At 37.8% G+C, this 16,494-nt stretch overlaps 2 protein-coding genes across 2 annotated transcripts; both read right to left on the minus strand.

Moving 5' to 3' along the window:
- Positions 1 to 34: 34 nt before the first annotated feature.
- On the minus strand, positions 35 to 10,223 carry hdac1 (histone deacetylase 1). Its single transcript, XM_056400037.1, has 12 exons — positions 10,069 to 10,223; positions 8,978 to 9,090; positions 7,721 to 7,838; positions 7,557 to 7,631; positions 7,209 to 7,347; positions 6,489 to 6,630; positions 6,300 to 6,392; positions 6,097 to 6,205; positions 5,621 to 6,001; positions 5,349 to 5,504; positions 5,185 to 5,230; positions 35 to 1,054 (listed from the first exon to the last, which is right to left on the minus strand). Exons 1-12 carry the CDS (start codon positions 10,115 to 10,117, stop codon positions 1,027 to 1,029), a joined length of 1,449 nt encoding a protein of 482 aa, XP_056256012.1. The 5' UTR covers positions 10,118 to 10,223; the 3' UTR covers positions 35 to 1,026.
- Positions 10,224 to 12,633: 2,410 nt separating this feature from the next.
- Positions 12,634 to 15,287, minus strand: marcksl1b (MARCKS-like 1b). The gene is made up of 2 exons (XM_056400210.1): positions 14,984 to 15,287; positions 12,634 to 14,032 (listed from the first exon to the last, which is right to left on the minus strand). The coding sequence occupies exons 1-2, from the start codon at positions 15,068 to 15,070 to the stop codon at positions 13,496 to 13,498; spliced, it is 624 nt and encodes a 207-aa protein (XP_056256185.1). The 5' UTR covers positions 15,071 to 15,287; the 3' UTR covers positions 12,634 to 13,495.
- Between the last annotated feature and the right edge of the window lie 1,207 nt (positions 15,288 to 16,494).

The following is a 16,494-nucleotide window of genomic DNA, read 5'->3' on the forward strand; positions in this document are numbered from 1 at the left end:
TAGATCATTGTAAATGATGAAATCAGAACACAAATGTAGATCAGTTTTCTTTATTTTTTTATAACAAAGTTATGATAATGCACATTTCACAAGGATAGAACTCCAAACAACCACATGTAGAGGGCCATTTTCTCAGCTCACTCCACCTTTATGTATAATGATACAAAATATCTAAAACAGGTCATTCACTTCCCATCATAACCCTCTGAAGAGGTTCACACCCATTCACACATGAACATACAAACAATTCAGGAAGAAAAAGGAAAAACACTGACCAAATATTCATAAGAAAATGGGCTAAAAGGGACAGACCGTGTATTCATGATTTAAAATAACTTACTGAGCAGAGACTAGGGACTGTCTGAAAAGTGGGGACTGTCTGGGCAAAGGGAGAGTAATATGTACATGCTAAAGGCGAGATCATTCTAAACATGCATTCACTGGTAAATTAACACAGCAAGCCAAACATCAGTTTGTGAAATGCTGGTTATTCTAACAGTATCATAAATAGATGTTTCAAAACTAACAAAAGCCTCTTTGCATGTAAGCACTAGACTTTAACATCATCTACATCTCTGCAGGTATTTTAGCATGGGCCCCACAACAAGTTAAATCTGAATTGACATAATAGGAGCAGTAACGCTCTGGGTGGTTTTCTTCACATTAAAGCACACCTGGTTCACACAACAGCTGGAAAGGATTCATGGCATTTGTTTTGGACTATATGGAGCTCCAGGTGGGTGGGGTAGTTTACACAGGGCACACAACATAAGGGGAAACACATCAGAAATTCATGTTTTATCATTGAACTCTGACGAGACTGTAAACTTTGTGGTCAACACCCACACAACTGGTGCTTCACTGAGGTCAGAAACAAATGCAAATAATACAATGTAAACCAGGTTTGCCCTTAATACATAATAAAACAGGAATACAAGAAGCTCCTATCGTCATAGGAGGAGAGTATAGGAATCAGTGGGGCTTGAGAACAACAGTACAACCATGACTTTCTCCTTGTCCTTAACTTCAAGTTGTCTTCACCTCTTCTTTTGGTCTGAAACATAAATGGACAAGAATTTAAAGCAGTCAGCAAGGTAAGTTCCTTTTACTGCAACGGCTGAGACCAGCATAGTTTTAAATAAACCACACAGATACTTTGATCTTTCCTAAAGTTCAAATATCATTTCAGTTGTTAAGTGGCATTTTATCACTGTTCTTCATTTATACAATTGGAGCTTCTAATAAGATGACAAGCTATGGTCTATTATAAATGTTTTGTCCCCGCGACTCGGAAGAAATGTCCTGCAATGGGCCTCAGGAGTGTAAGAAAAACTATGTCTTTTTTGATAAGCAAGGTTTCTATTCAAGCAGCCTGACGCTTTGATTCCACCCAAAAAACAAATTTTTGTGGTGAGAATTAACCGCAGGAAGATGCCACCTTCAATCTCTGAGGAAAGGGAGCCCAAAAGTAAGTCACAAAAGACCTTGTAGTATAGTAAGTAATGAAAAGGAAATATGACAGTAAGGCATAAAAAACATCATAGTATAGTAAGGCATTAAAAACGTCACAGTATAGTAAGGTATAAAAACGTCATAGAATAGTAAGGCATAAAAACGTCATAAAAATATAGTATAGTAAGGCATAAAAAACATATTGTAAGTCACAAAAACGTCATAGTATAGTAAGGCATAAAAACGTCTTAGTAAAGTAAGGCATAAAAATGTCATAGTATAGTAAGGCACAAAAAAAGTCACAAAAACGTCATAGTATAGTAAGGCATTAAAAACATATTATAGTCAGTCACAAAAAAGTCAGAGTAGTAAGGTATAAAAACGTCATAGCAACAACTTAGTATAGTAAGGCATAAAAAACGTCATAGCAACAACTTAGTATAGTAAGGCATAAAAACGTCATAGAATAATAAGGCATAAAAAAGTCATAGTATAGTAAGGTATAAAAACGTCATAGTATAGTAGGGCATGAAAACATCATAAAAACATCATAGTATAGTAAGGCATAAAAAACTATTATAGTAAGTCCCAAAAACGCCATAGTATAGTAAGGCATAAAAATGTCATAGTATAGTAAGGCATAAAAAAGTCAGTGTATTAAGGCATAAAAACGTCACAGTATAGTAAGGCGTAAAAAAATATAGTATATTAAGGCATAAACCCGTCACAATAAGCCAAAAAACGTTATAGTATAGTAAGGCATTAAAAACTTATTATAGTCAGTCACAAAAGTCATAGAGTAGTAAGGTATAAAAACGTCATAGCGACAACTTAGTATAGTAAGGCATAAAAAACTATTATAGTAAGTCCCAAAAACGCCATAGAATAATAGGGCATAAAAACGTCATAAAAATTTCATAGTATAGAGGCATAAAAAACATATTATAAGTCACAAAAACGTCATAGTATAGTAAGGTATAAAAATGTCATAGTATAGTAAGGCATAAAAAAGTCATAGTATAGTAAGGCATAAAAAAGTCACAAAAACGTCATAGTATAGTAAGGCATTAAAAACATATAGTCAGTCACAAAAAAGTCATAGAGTAGTAAGGTATAAAAACGTCATAGCAACAACTTAGTATAGTAAGGCATAAAAACGTCATAGAATAATAAGGCATAAAAAAGTCATAGTATAGTAAGGTATAAAAACGTCATAGTATAGTGGGGCATGAAAGCGTCATAAAAACATCATAGTATAGTAAGGCATAAAAAACTATTATAGTAAGTCCCAAAAACGCCATAGAATAGTAAGGCATAAAAACGTCATAAAAATATCATAGTATAGTGAGGCATAAAAAACATATTGTAAGTCACAAAAACGTCATAGTATAGTAGGGCATAAAAAAGTCATAATATAGTAAGGTATAAAAAACTATTATAGTAAGTCCCAAAAACGCCATAGTATAGTAAGGCATAAAAACGTCTTAGTATAGTAAGGGATAAAAACGTCTTAGTATAGTAAGGCATAAAAACGTCTTAGTATAGTAAGGGATAAAAACGTCTTAGTAAAGTAAGGCATAGAAATATCATAGTATAGTAAGGCATAAAAAAGTCAGTGTATTAAGGTATAAAAACATCACAGTATAGTAAGGCATAAAAAACGGTACAGTATAGTAAGGCATAAAAAAACATAGTATATTAAGGCATAAAACCGTCATAATAAGCCAAAAAACGTTATAGTATAGTAAGGCATTAAAAACATATTATAGTCGGTGACAAAAGTCATAGAGTAGTAAGGTATAAAAACGTCATAGCGACAACTTAGTATAGTAAGGCATAAAAAACTATTATAGTAAGTCCCAAAAACGCCATAGAATAATAGGGCATAAAAACGTCATAAAAATTTCATAGTATAGAGGCATAAAAAACATATTATAAGTCACAAAAACGTCATAGTATAGTAAGGTATAAAAATGTCATAGTATAGTAAGGCATAAAAAAGTCATAGTATAGTAAGGCATAAAAAAGTCACAAAAACTTCATAGTATAGTAAGGCATAAAAAACATCATAGTATAGTAAGGCATAAAAAAGTCATAGTATAGTAAGGTATAAAAACGTCATAGCAACAACTTAGTATAGTAAGGCATAAAAACGTCATAGAATAATAAGGCATAAAAAAGTCATAGTATAGTAAGGTATAAAAACGTCATAGTATAGTAGGGCATGAAAGCGTCATAAAAACATCATAGTATAGTAAGGCATAAAAAACTATTATAGTAAGTCCCAAAAACGCCATAGAATAGTAAGGCATAAAAACGTCATAAAAATATCATAGTATAGTGAGGCATAAAAAACATATTGTAAGTCACAAAAACGTCATAGTATAGTAGGGCATAAAAAAGTCATAATATAGTAAGGTATAAAAAACTATTATAGTAAGTCCCAAAAACGCCATAGAATAGTAAGGCATAAAAACGTCATAAAAATATCATAGTATAGTGAGGCATAAAAAACATATTGTAAGTCACAAAAACGTCATAGTATAGTAAGGCATAAAAACGTCTTAGTATAGTAAGGGATAAAAACGTATTAGTATAGTAAGGCATAAAAACGTCTTAGTATAGTAAGGGATAAAAACGTCTTAGTAAAGTAAGGCATAAAAATATCATAGTATAGTAAGGCATAAAAAAGTCAGTGTATTAAGGTATAAAAACATCACAGTATAGTAAGGCATAAAAAACGGTACAGTATAGTAAGGCATAAAAAAACATAGTATATTAAGGCATAAAACCGTCATAATAAGCCAAAAAACGTTATAGTATAGTAAGGCATTAAAAACATATTATAGTCGGTCACAAAAAAGTCATAGAGTAGTAAGGTATAAAAACGTCATAGCGACAACTTAGTATAGTAAGGCATAAAAACATCATAGTATAGTAGGGCATAAAAACGTCAAAAACATAGTATAGTAAGGCATAAAAAACGTCATAGTATAATAAGGTATAAAAAACGACATAGTATAGTAAGGTATAAAAACAGCAAGTCACAAAAACGTCATAGTATAGCAAGTCACAAAAACGTCATAATATACTATGGCATAAAAAACGACATAGCATAGTAAGGCATAAAAACGTCAAAATCCAGCATGCACAAAAATAAAACTGCCAGTCACGCTGCAGGAAGAGGAATGCTTTTCGTAAATTAGGTTTTAAATTAATTAAGTTACATTTTATCACCAATTGTTTTGAATGTTGTAAACATAAAACAAATCTTTCAAACCACAAATCCCAATCTGGTTTCTTCAACTTTTGGGAGCAAAAATCAGTCTTTTAACAATACTATAAAGTATACTAAACTATAATAATGATTTGACACTTATGATAATAACTAATAATGGCTGATATGAAAATTTTACGACGACATTTTTGTCCATGCTGTCCAGCACTATCCACCAGTTTTGCACTTCAAGTAAGTGCACTAATTATTATACAGCTTTGAAGGATAGCTTTCTGTTGATTGTGAGATTTATAGTGCTAGACCTTATGTCACTAGATCATACTCATCACACAAAAATCCACCAAAGGTAGCACAGTTGCCATTTCCAAATGTATAGTTTATGTAGAGAATATAATAAATAAATGGCTCCAAGCCGGAGGTCTGGTGTCACAAATTGCATGTTTCCACATAAAAATATTCATTTATAAAATACAATGAATATGTATTTCTCTTACCCTGACGTGTCCATCTTCTCTTCCTCCTTTTCTTCCTCTTTCACTTCTAGGGATCAAAGCAACAGGACAAATCAAGATAATATTAAAAATAATAATAATTATAATAATAATAATACTTGTTAGTTAATCTACAAATACAAGGTTGTCTTTTGAATCAGTCTTACCTTTCTTTTCCTCTCCTTCCTTCTCTTCCTCCTTCTTCACTCGTTTTGCCTTCTTGTGGTTGGCTGCGTTCCTGCGGCCTCCTCCCTGCCCCTCAGCTTCGTCCTCAGAGTCAGAGAACTCCTCCTCACAGGCTATCCTCTTGTCGTGGGCCCGGACTGAAAACACAGAACACAACAGGCACAGTTCACAGAGTAGAACTTGACCACAGTCAACTCCCATGCTTTCTGTGACCCAACGTTAAGAGAATTCTGAGCCTATATTTGTCTCTTACTAGAGACGCGCTTGTCGGGGTCCTCCTCATCCTCGTCCCCGCTGTCTGGGTGGGGGGCATCCTCTGGGATAGCCTGCATCTGGACACCAGGGGCGTGAGGCAGCATGCGGAGGTTTTCAAACAGACGCTGCTTGATCTTCTCCAGGTACTCGTTGGTGTTCTGGTTGGTCATGTTGGACGGGCTGATGTGCAGCTTGAAGTCAGGCCCAAAGTATTCAAAGTAATCATTGTACGGCAGCTCGTTGGGGATGGAGCAGTCCAAGGCGACAGCTGTTTCGTAAGTCCAGCAGCGGGCCACATTACGAATGGTGTAGCCACCACCGCCCAGCATCAGCAGAGGCAGGTTGAAACTTTTGATGTACTCAACACATTTGGCATGGCCTGGAAGAGTCAACACACACTCATGTTACACTCTCAACAATACAAAGGTTTTTCAGAGTTTTTTTTTTTTTTTTTTGTGTGTGAGGTGTTTATACCTTTGATGGTGAGATTGAAGCAGCCCAGTCTGTCTCCAGAAAGAGAATCAGCTCCACACTGCAGTACCACAGCACTTGGCTGATACATCTCCATTACTTTAGCCATGATCTAAACACACACACGCACACACACACACAATTTAAACTCTTGTTTCGAGAAAGAGTGTGATTATGGTGATTACATAATAAAAAAACAAACATACCGGTTTGAAGATGGCTTCATAGGACTCATCATCAATGCCGTCTCTAAGTGGGTAGTTTACTGCGTAGTACTTGCCCTTTCCAGCTCCGATGTCCTGCACAGATTGAACACATCACTGCATTACTGCCCTGTGCACGTGTAATGACAACTTGGTTTTTAGAAGCAAAATCAGAACAAACAGACAACTAACTCTCAGGTCTCCAGTGCCAGGGAAGTACTCCCCATACTTGTGGAAAGAGACAGTCATGACCCTGTCTGTGGTGTAAAAGGCCTCCTCCACTCCATCACCGTGGTGGATGTCAATGTCTATGTATAACACCCTCTGGTGGTACCTAGGCAGAACAGAGAATTCAGTTAATGACACATTAAGACAGATTCAAGTTCTCTGACAGACAAAATAAAACATACACCAGCTACAAGGTTATACATAAATGTTAGCATGGTTTGCATCTTCAGTGAAAAAATATCTAATCCCTCTGTACAAAAGGTTCAGATGCATCTACTTATGCAAACATCTGTTCAGCTACCTTAACAGCAAAGTGAAAATGCTGTATGTTTAACTAAAACCAAATAAATTCTCATGCAAATCAAACAGGTCAAAAGTTCAGACAGACTGAAAAGATTATATTGATGGATGGAGAGTGAGCAAACAAGGCCCTTATGCCATCTTTGATAAGGCATAAAGAAAGAAAGAAAATTGCAAAAGGCAGCAATCTGGTGTTTGGCATGGAAGGAACATAGAGACATAAAGCTCCATGGCAGGTATAGATGCAATCCAGCTAAATCATAATCAAAAATGTACATGCCAGATTCCTTTTGGGTCCAAATAAACAAATAGATCTGTCAGACCGGTGGAGAAAATAGGATAGTTATGTTTAAAAAGAAGTAGCAGTAGTGACGCCCAGCTTACTTGAGCAGCTCGAGGATGGCCAGGACAATGTCATTGACGTAGCAGAAACCGGAGGCCTCAGACTTCTTGGCGTGGTGGAGTCCACCGGCCCAGTTGATGGCGATATCTGTCTGCTGCTTGTTCAGCTTCACTGCTCCAGCTACAGGAAGGAATGAACAGAGTAAAAAAAAAAGTCAATTACAACTTTTCTGAGAAACATCTGGACAGTTCTGTGTGAACAGACTCTCCAAATGGCTCAAATTATTCTTAATTAACTCCATCCAAGACTCCATTGTGAAGTCACACAAGTAACTAATCAAAATTGAAGATGTCAGAATGATTATTGTTAGTGTAGTTGTGGTAACGTACCGACAGAGCCACCTGTCGAGAGCTGGCAAAACTCAAACAGACCATCAAACACTGGACAGTCCTCTCCGACATTGACTGTGAGGAAAAGAACAGGACAGACAGATTTAACACATGTGGACAGTGAGAAAACTTCCGCGTCTGTTGGAAGAAAAGCAAACACTCACATCTCTGCATCTGTTTGCTGTACTCAGACATGTTGTCTGGTCGGATGGACCTCAGGAACTTAATGTAGTCGTCACTGTGGTATTTTGTCATCTCCTCACCACTGGCTTTGTGTGGTCTCTGGAAACAGACAGACAGGTAATAAGGAAAAAAGTGAGGGTTGGAAGTTCTCTGTTTGTCAGTAATAGTTTTTATCAGTAAAAACACACTTTACATGTTTTGGTTGGTCTTAGATTGTTAAGTCTAAATTCATTTACCCACGTACAATGTTAACCAAAAATTCTAAGACTATATAGACTATATATATATAACTTATATATAACTTAAAGTGTTTGTGTTTTTTATATTTGCAGTAGCCAATAAAATATGAGCACAACATCTAACAGTCACAAACTATCCCATTCAATAGGTGTCGAACCCTTCAGGGTGGCATTCACACTTCTGAATTTATGTTCTACAAAAGACGCAACATAACTCCCAATGCATCAGCTTCTGTTAATGTGACTTACTGGCTAATGTTAGCAACTTCTTAAACAGTCAGTTCCAATTAAACACATTATAACATCTGTTTTAACACAGCTTTCTGCTGTCATCTTGCATTGAATCCATTGTGACCAAAGTTTTGCTCCAAGGTCTTTCCCTGCAGCTAAAGCGACTTTAGTCTCCAAAAGCACACACACAAACCAATGTCACTAGAAACATGTTCTCTGTTAAGATCAGCTAATGAAAAAATGACTGACTTTGTCTTTAGCTAAGGTTTCATATCTCGTTATTCAAGGTTAGGAAACTATAAGTCTACATAGAAAATATGGGAAGTAATGCATAAGCTGAAATGATCAGTCATTTACTTTCACACTCCACACAGTGGAAAAACACTGAGAAAGAGCTGTTTAGACCTGCACCCTTTTGTTTCGTCAGATGTGTGCTTGAACCCCCAACCCTGATTCAAAGATCAAGGTCTGAACCAAACCATGGATTTGGAGAATCATTACAGCCCTAATATGCAGTAATCACCACCTGACCTGTCATGTAACATCTTGACAAAGCAATTTAAGAGACGGAGAATTAATGTTTGTGTGATATGAAGCATCACATTGGAAACTCTTGTCAAAACATACTTGTCTCAATTAAGGGGTCAGGTTTTTGACACCCCTCGCTTTAAAGAATACAGTTGGTGTGGTTAGTGCTTGAGAAACAGTGAAATGTAAAGTGTGTGCATCTAAAAGTGTCTGAGGCTTGTGTTGAGTGGTGTAACTCACATAGATCTCCATTTTCCTATACAGTCCATAATTGAGGAGGAGGTTGTGTGTCATGCGGATCCTGTGGGGTTTCATGGGATGGCCCTGGCCATAGTAATAGTTTCCCACATCACCTTGAAGGAAAAAAGATTACAAATTATTTTACATGACAAAATTAACCTTAAAACCCACTATTATGTCGTTATGCCAAACTCCATTCAAAAATCTGCAAATATCTGCAAATATTGCATATCTTAAAAAAAAAAAAAAAAAATCAAAGCCATCCAGTTTTCAATTTGGCCTAAGTCCAACACACCGAACAGTTTTATTGTGACTTTAATGAGCTGTTCACCTGTTATACCTATAGCGAGTAGTACACTGTAAACGCAGATATATTAAAAATTAAGGAATAAATACTAGAAGATGGTACTTTTTTCTTGACTGTAGCTTTAATTTCTCTTTTTATCATTTCTACCTGTCCTATATGTTTGCCAACACAAAAGATTGGAGCCAGGCGTTGAGGCAGCTAAACCATCCTACATGTACTATGCACATGGCATTTTCTTTTTAATATTTATGCATAACAGAAAAGTAAAATGCAATAGGACTGCCCTTACGCGCAAATGATTATTTGCACGAAAACTTTTCGCTAAATAATCAAACTCTAGCAACCAGAGCATCGGTCCCCCACTTCTTGGAAGTTGTTAGCAAGTTGGGGGGAACACTGATGTGAGCGCCGGTTAGCTTGACGGGTCGTCTATGATCCCAGAATGATCAAATTAGCTCACATGCACAACTCACATTGCAACAAAATGCTGTAATAAAGTAAGGAAATCGGTCTCGTCGTTGGATAACGTTAAAGTGAGGTGAACACCGGCTGATATACTGCGTGCACTTTTAAGCTAAATGCCAGCTAAGCATAGCATGTAGCTAAAATAGGCTACTTAGCCAATCGAGGAAGCTAGCGTTAGCTCGCTACACCGGCTAGCTAGCTTGGTGGTACGGCACACTTTTAAAAAAACGAATACGTGTAAAAATTTCCTGAACATTTACACGCCTTCAAGGCCACTTCATCTGATAAAGAATCCGAGATGCACAAGATGTATATTTACCGTCATAGTAATAGCAAACTTTTTTCTTTGTTCCTTGAGACAGCGCCATTTTACACCAATTACCCCACTGATTCGTGCCCACCGGTTCCTCTCTTGCACTGGGGAGCTCGCGCTGAGTTCTTGTCAACCAATCGCAGATGCTCAACCGCCCGACTGGGAGGCGCCGGCTTTACAAACCGAGGACCGCCGAGACTGCAGCTACAACCAGACAGTGTCTAGACTGTAACTTATTGCCCACAGAGCACAAGTGTTTTGTGTTTCAGTCAGTGATGTAGACGTGAGTAAAATAGCTATGGGTGACTTGTAATGTCCAGCAACAGTTAATGAATCAGTTAACGTAAATAATTAGTTAATGACATGCATGAACAACTTCTTTTCTCTTCTTTGCAGGGAGGTCTCAAGGAGGATACTCCACTGGGGATACACCAATGTCACCAATATTTTATTTAGTTGCCATTTTATAATATTTTTGATATTTCATTTTATTTTATTTTATTTTATTAATAGTGAGTTATTTATCCTACCTCAATTCAATTCAATATTGCCCTCCATGCCTTAAATACAAATTGTATCACATAGAAACAGAGAAAAAACAGAATGGCCCTTAAATTAAAAGCTGTTTTCTATCAGATATCCCTGGGTAGACATTAAGAAGGCACTACTAGGCCATGCAGTCAAATGCTGCAAATAATATAACATGTTCTTACGTGTTTCTGCACTTTTGAAAACACAACTCTAAATGTAAGTTTAAGAATGCATGAAATATAATATATGATATATAATATATATTGTTCTATTTTATACTGCAGTGTTCGGTTAGACTCATTATGCATATTGATGCAGGCCTAGAACAGTGGTAGAACAGATTAAAAAAACAGACAATAGGTGATCAGCTCTGTGCCACTGCATGTAATGGCCACTAGGTGACAGTATAAGATCACCTCTGTTTGACTTACAACTCTGCAGACCCTGTTTCTGCTAAATGAGAGACGCAGTACCTCTGAAGTAATCAGTCACAGAATCTCATGTATAGTATGCAGTGCAAACAAAACAGTGATGTAGAGAATAAACAAAACACTCTCATTGTGGAGCAGTCATGAATAATTTACAGCTTACTGCTCCTACTTCCTTGTGTACGGTGTAAGGTTTTATGAAAGATTTTACACAGATTCACTTTGTCCTGCAATGATTTTGCCTGCAATTTAAAGACTGTTACTTGAAAAAAATACAATTAAAGGTTAACAAATGCATCTGCTACAAGAGGAAAAAAGATATATGAAGTGGGAGCTCTAGATTTGTTTAAATAATTCAGAATTGTTTGAAGCCTGGGTCCAAATGTAGCTCAGATCTCAATTCATCATATCACCATGTGAACTAGGTCAGTTCCCTCAGAGCAGGACTGCTGTGTTCAGTTAGCCATGTTCAGGAGCATGCTCGCCTTCAAATGGAGGATATACTGTACATGTGAAGGAGGAGGGGGGTGGGGGATCGGCGTAATGGTGCTGATCTCAGGGCCACAAGTCTAATAGAGGGTCAGGGATCATTGGAGCTAACAATGTAATGTTGATGTGTTCAGTTATCTCCAAACCAATCACCCAGAAGCATGTGGGTGTTTCCTGTTTCAGAGAAAATCACAGATTATGAGATTATGAGGAGAGCCACGTGTAATAAATTTCACACCTAATCCTATAGGATTTAAAATACTAGGCTTTTGCTTTTATAGTGAATGGTGGATCATTGTTTTTTGTTAAATTATTACCTTTTTTGTGTTTGTTTAAAGCTGGACCGGAAGGAGTGTCAGTCCAATAATGGCTAATAATTACATGAATGAGAAGAATAAAACTTTATTGATGTGTTTAGCCTATTGAGATTTTCTGGGTTGCAATTGATAGAAATATAGGGCTAATAAACCTTATCACGTCCTGCTGTAATGTACCAGTTTCTTACCCTGTACTGTATCCACCTGGGGTTGTATTATTCACTAATGTCGCAGTTCTTGAAAAAAGCCTTTACTTATGAAAATGACTTGTATATCTAAGTGAAACTGTCACTTTCGCTGAATAACAGCCCTTGTAGCCATGGTACCCCTTCAAATACTGGTCATACCAGACCAGAGTGCATTAAACTGAGTGTATTTTATATCTTATGAGTTCAACTTTTAATTTCTAAAAGGCAGAATGTGTAATTTCATCTTTCAAAAGTTACATAGTTTAGCTTTAAATCAGTCTTTGAGGTCAGTAGTGTAACTGCTCCAGTTTAAGATTTTTTCTTTGTACTTTCATTTGTCTAACATGGAGACACCAGAACAATGTGAAATGCCGAAGTCAATGGAGCATCAGGCTTTAAACTGTCTCTTCAGTTTCCACTGTTATGATAATTGGATAATTTCAAATCCTGTATCCCTTACCGTGCTGCTATTAGACTTCTGCTGGTGGCTTTTAGTTGATACTAGAGTGCAATAAAATGTTTTATATGACAGGCAGGCTCCAGACCCTGTCATTAAGGTACACTACTTTGTAATAACAAATGTGATGCATGATTCAAATAACCGTAAAGACACATACGCCGGCAGGTAACCAACATTTATTTACCATTATCAACTTTACAATAAAACCAGGAACATCTGTCAACATTAGCAAAATAAAGAACAGAAATCAATCCAATGTATTTACAGAGACAAAGCAGATTCAGGCTCACACACGACAGATAAACAACTCTGCTTCATATCAAACCGCAACAGTGAACATAGCAAGCTTAAGTGTTCTTTTTTCATAGTAAGGTAAAAATCAAAATCGTCTATTTTTTTTTCTTTAAACAAACAAGACATAGCTTCTCTGAATCTTTAAGATGGTTCTCTATAATACACCACAAAATACTTCAAATTTGGGTTAAAATATAGGAATGTAAAAAGTTGGCAAGTCTCTTAATTTTCTGATTTCTTTTTTTTTTTTCACTATTTAACAGTCATTTCAAGTGGTGGTGGTGTCCTAGTATCTCATCTAGCTTCATTCCTTCAGCAAGGAGGCATCTTCTTTTGTAGATTTTCAGGGAAAAGATGCTCCATCCTTCTCCATCCATCCTTCATCCGTCTATACTTCATGGTATCATTAGCTCGCATTCTAGCCACCAAAATCCATTTTCCACATAGCGACCAACCCACAGCCTCAAAACTCAGTCCAGGTCCAGATGTCGAGCAGTAACCAGGGAAGTGATCTAGTGAATCTAGTCTGTCGTCTTGTTATCATGACGAAAAGTGGCACGTCGAAGGAGTCTCTCACATACATGTGTATATATTTACATATACATATATCCATATACATATGTATACATATACACATATATATATAAATATATATATATACTCTTAAATTTTCTCTCTCTCTCTTGAAAAACAGTTCACCCAGTTCATTATGAGCTAAAGGTACAATCACTCTTTCTTTTCAGAGGGAGCGGGGGTCGAGCTGCTCTCCTCTGTTGGTTTTGTGGCCTCAGGGGCCGGAGCAGCTGCCTCCTTGGCCTCCTCCTTGGGGGCCTCCTCTTTAGCTGGAGCCTCCTCTGCCTTCGGGGCCTCGGCTGCAGCGGCAGCCTCCTCTTTCACCTCCTCCTCCTTCTTCTCCTCTGCGGGAGCGGCATCTCCATTCTCAGCGGGCTTCTCCTCAGAGGGGGTGGCGGCAGGCGCTTCCTCTTTGACAGCCTCACTTTTCTTGCTCTTCTTCAGATTCAGTTTGAAGTTGAAGGACTTCTTCAGGGAGAACTTCTTCTTCTTCTTCTTGGGGGTCTCCTTAGCTGCAGCCTCACCCTCAGGTTTGGCAGCATCTCCATCTGCAGCAGGTGCCGGCTCAATAGCGTCGCCTCCTGCACCGGCTTCAGACTCCTTGGCTGCCTCGGCTGAGCCATTGGTGGCGGCAGCATCCCCATCAGGCTTTGTAGAGACATCGCCATTGGTTTTCACATGTCCATTCTCCTGGAAAAAGGTTAAGAAACAAAAGTGTCACAAGATAAGTAACATTTCTTTGAAGAAACATCCATTCACATGCATAAAATACATAGAGGGCCGATTTATGTTGAGGATTTTTCCTTTCTTTTCGGCACATCGTCGTGCTCATCAATTAACCACTGTGTCGCCTGCTCAGAGGCGACGCCTTGCAGTACCCTAATCAGGCGATAGGCGGCGGTAGCTCCTCACAGACCGCCTAAGGTACCAGACAGACATCGGCTCAACAAAGACAAGGCTGGAGCTCATCGATGTAAGAATGAAAACACTTTAATTGATGGTTTTTTTTTCTCCCGAATTAATCACTGATATTTAAAAATCTCAATTATCAATTAATTCTTAAAACAAGTCAGATTTTGTGTCACTCATTAAGTGTGGCGGTAATTTGCATTCATAATGATCCTATAACAGTAACAAATTAATGACTAAATGTGTGATTTCTCTCACCCCACAACGTCTCACTACCTGAATTTCGGAAATTCCCAGTATGTAAATCAGTCGTCCAGACGATACCCAGGCTTGTATTTTATAAAGGGAGGAGTAGTTGACTGCCTACGTGCGCTCAAGCTGACCCCCTCCCCCTTTAAGCCTGGCACTATCAAACACGTTGTGCGGATATTAGGTTAGACCTCAGTCACAGATAAACACATACTCACTTTAAACTTATCCTACATAACAACACCACTCTGGCTCATTTTTGTGGAAGTTATGGGGGGTTTCTGTGACCAGCCCATCAGCAGGAGACGGTGATGCTCAAAGCCCCACCTGACTTATCCTCACATTCAAGTTTAATCAATTCTGCGTCGACTAAATTTGAGAAAACTGGCGTGTGATAAATACAACTTTTATCCATTTCCAATCATCTCTATTGTAAAATAAAGACACGGAGACAGTAATAGCGGGTGAGTTGAGTGCAATTACCTGTCCGTTGGTTTTGACAGCTGCAGCATCAGCGGCGGCAGCGTTTGCCTCGGCGGCCACCTCTCCCTTAGATGACTGGGATCCCATTGTCTTCGGTGAGTTGCTGTGTCTTCTAAAGCAAATTCAAAGCAAAAAAGAAAAACTAAAAAAAGAGTGGTTTTAAGTTAATCCAACCCCAGGCCGAGTTACGTATCCAGCGGTGAAACGACGAAAAGTGTGGGTTTTTCTTCTAACGGCTGCTACGTCCCGTCGGTTGCTCCTGTGCTCGGACTTGTCACCCCGGTAGACAGAGACCCTCTAAACTCAACACTGGTTGAACGCAACGCTTCAACATACAGCAGGTTCAAGGCGCCACCCGTGGGCGGGACCTGCCTCGGTCTGACCAATCAGCGTCCCGACTAAGGGCAAGTCTCGCCATCTTCGGCCAATCACCTCTGACTCCCTAATTGTTCCCGCCCCTCTAGAACACCCTCAGCAATGAAATCAATTCAGTTCAACTGAATCTTGTGTTTTATAGGCATGGAAGTGATAAAAAAAACAATATTGACATGGCATCAAGATAAATGATGGACATTTCTTCCATGAAATAATTTCCTCACCTTACATCAGTGTGTCTGTCACTGTATGCGTGAGTAGTTAAAACTACTAGTATAGAGTAGTTAAAATTTCAGTCAAAGATAAGATGAGGAATAAGTACCAAATTTAGGTTTTTTTTTTTATTACTACAGTATTTGCATATGTAGGCTATATAAGTGTGCGTAAGTGCCCTGACAATTGAAGACCTTGGTTGCTTCACTACAACCTGAGTATTACTGCAACTTTAAGTTGGTGTTTAACAAATCTGTAATAGGAATGAATTAATTAGTTTTAAACTTGATTTATTTTTAACAATTGTAACTTCAGTGTATTCACTGTATCCAGACTGACTCATACTTTGGCAGTTGTTAAATTCATTATCTTTAAATTATTGTCTCGGTCAACTGATTGACTTACATTTACAACTGAGAAGCTGGAACCAGATACTTTTCTTATTTTCGTCTTAAAAATGTCATATTTGATAAATCAATTAGCACAATAGTTTCAGATTCATTTAAGTCTCACTTGATTGACTAATCCTTTCAGTTCTGTTTTCCACTGGCTTAAGTACATGGCGAGAAGTAATGCACTTCAATGCAGCTGTTTCACTTAAGCAAGCAGGGAAGTTTCTGAGTGTGTCTTTTGGTTTCAGTACAACTAAAAGATGCTCTCAGATGCACATCTACGATTACAGTCTGATTCAGCACTTAGTCACACTTTCAGTAAAATATAACATAGCAAGTGTTGCCTCAAGCCGATATCTGTCAGATGTCTATAAAGCCGTGATTCAGGGTCACGTTATGACATGATAAGACAGTTTGTAGTGAATCATATATCTCTATACAATATATCTGTCCATTTCATGTAGGAAATGTTGAAAATTCAAACAGTCTTTTTTCTGCTTTACTAAAACACTCCTTACAAACAGAACACCT

The sequence above is a fragment of the Seriola aureovittata genome, chromosome 16 (genome assembly GCF_021018895.1).
Source record: "Seriola aureovittata isolate HTS-2021-v1 ecotype China chromosome 16, ASM2101889v1, whole genome shotgun sequence".
Lineage (NCBI taxonomy): Eukaryota > Metazoa > Chordata > Actinopteri > Carangiformes > Carangidae > Seriola > Seriola aureovittata.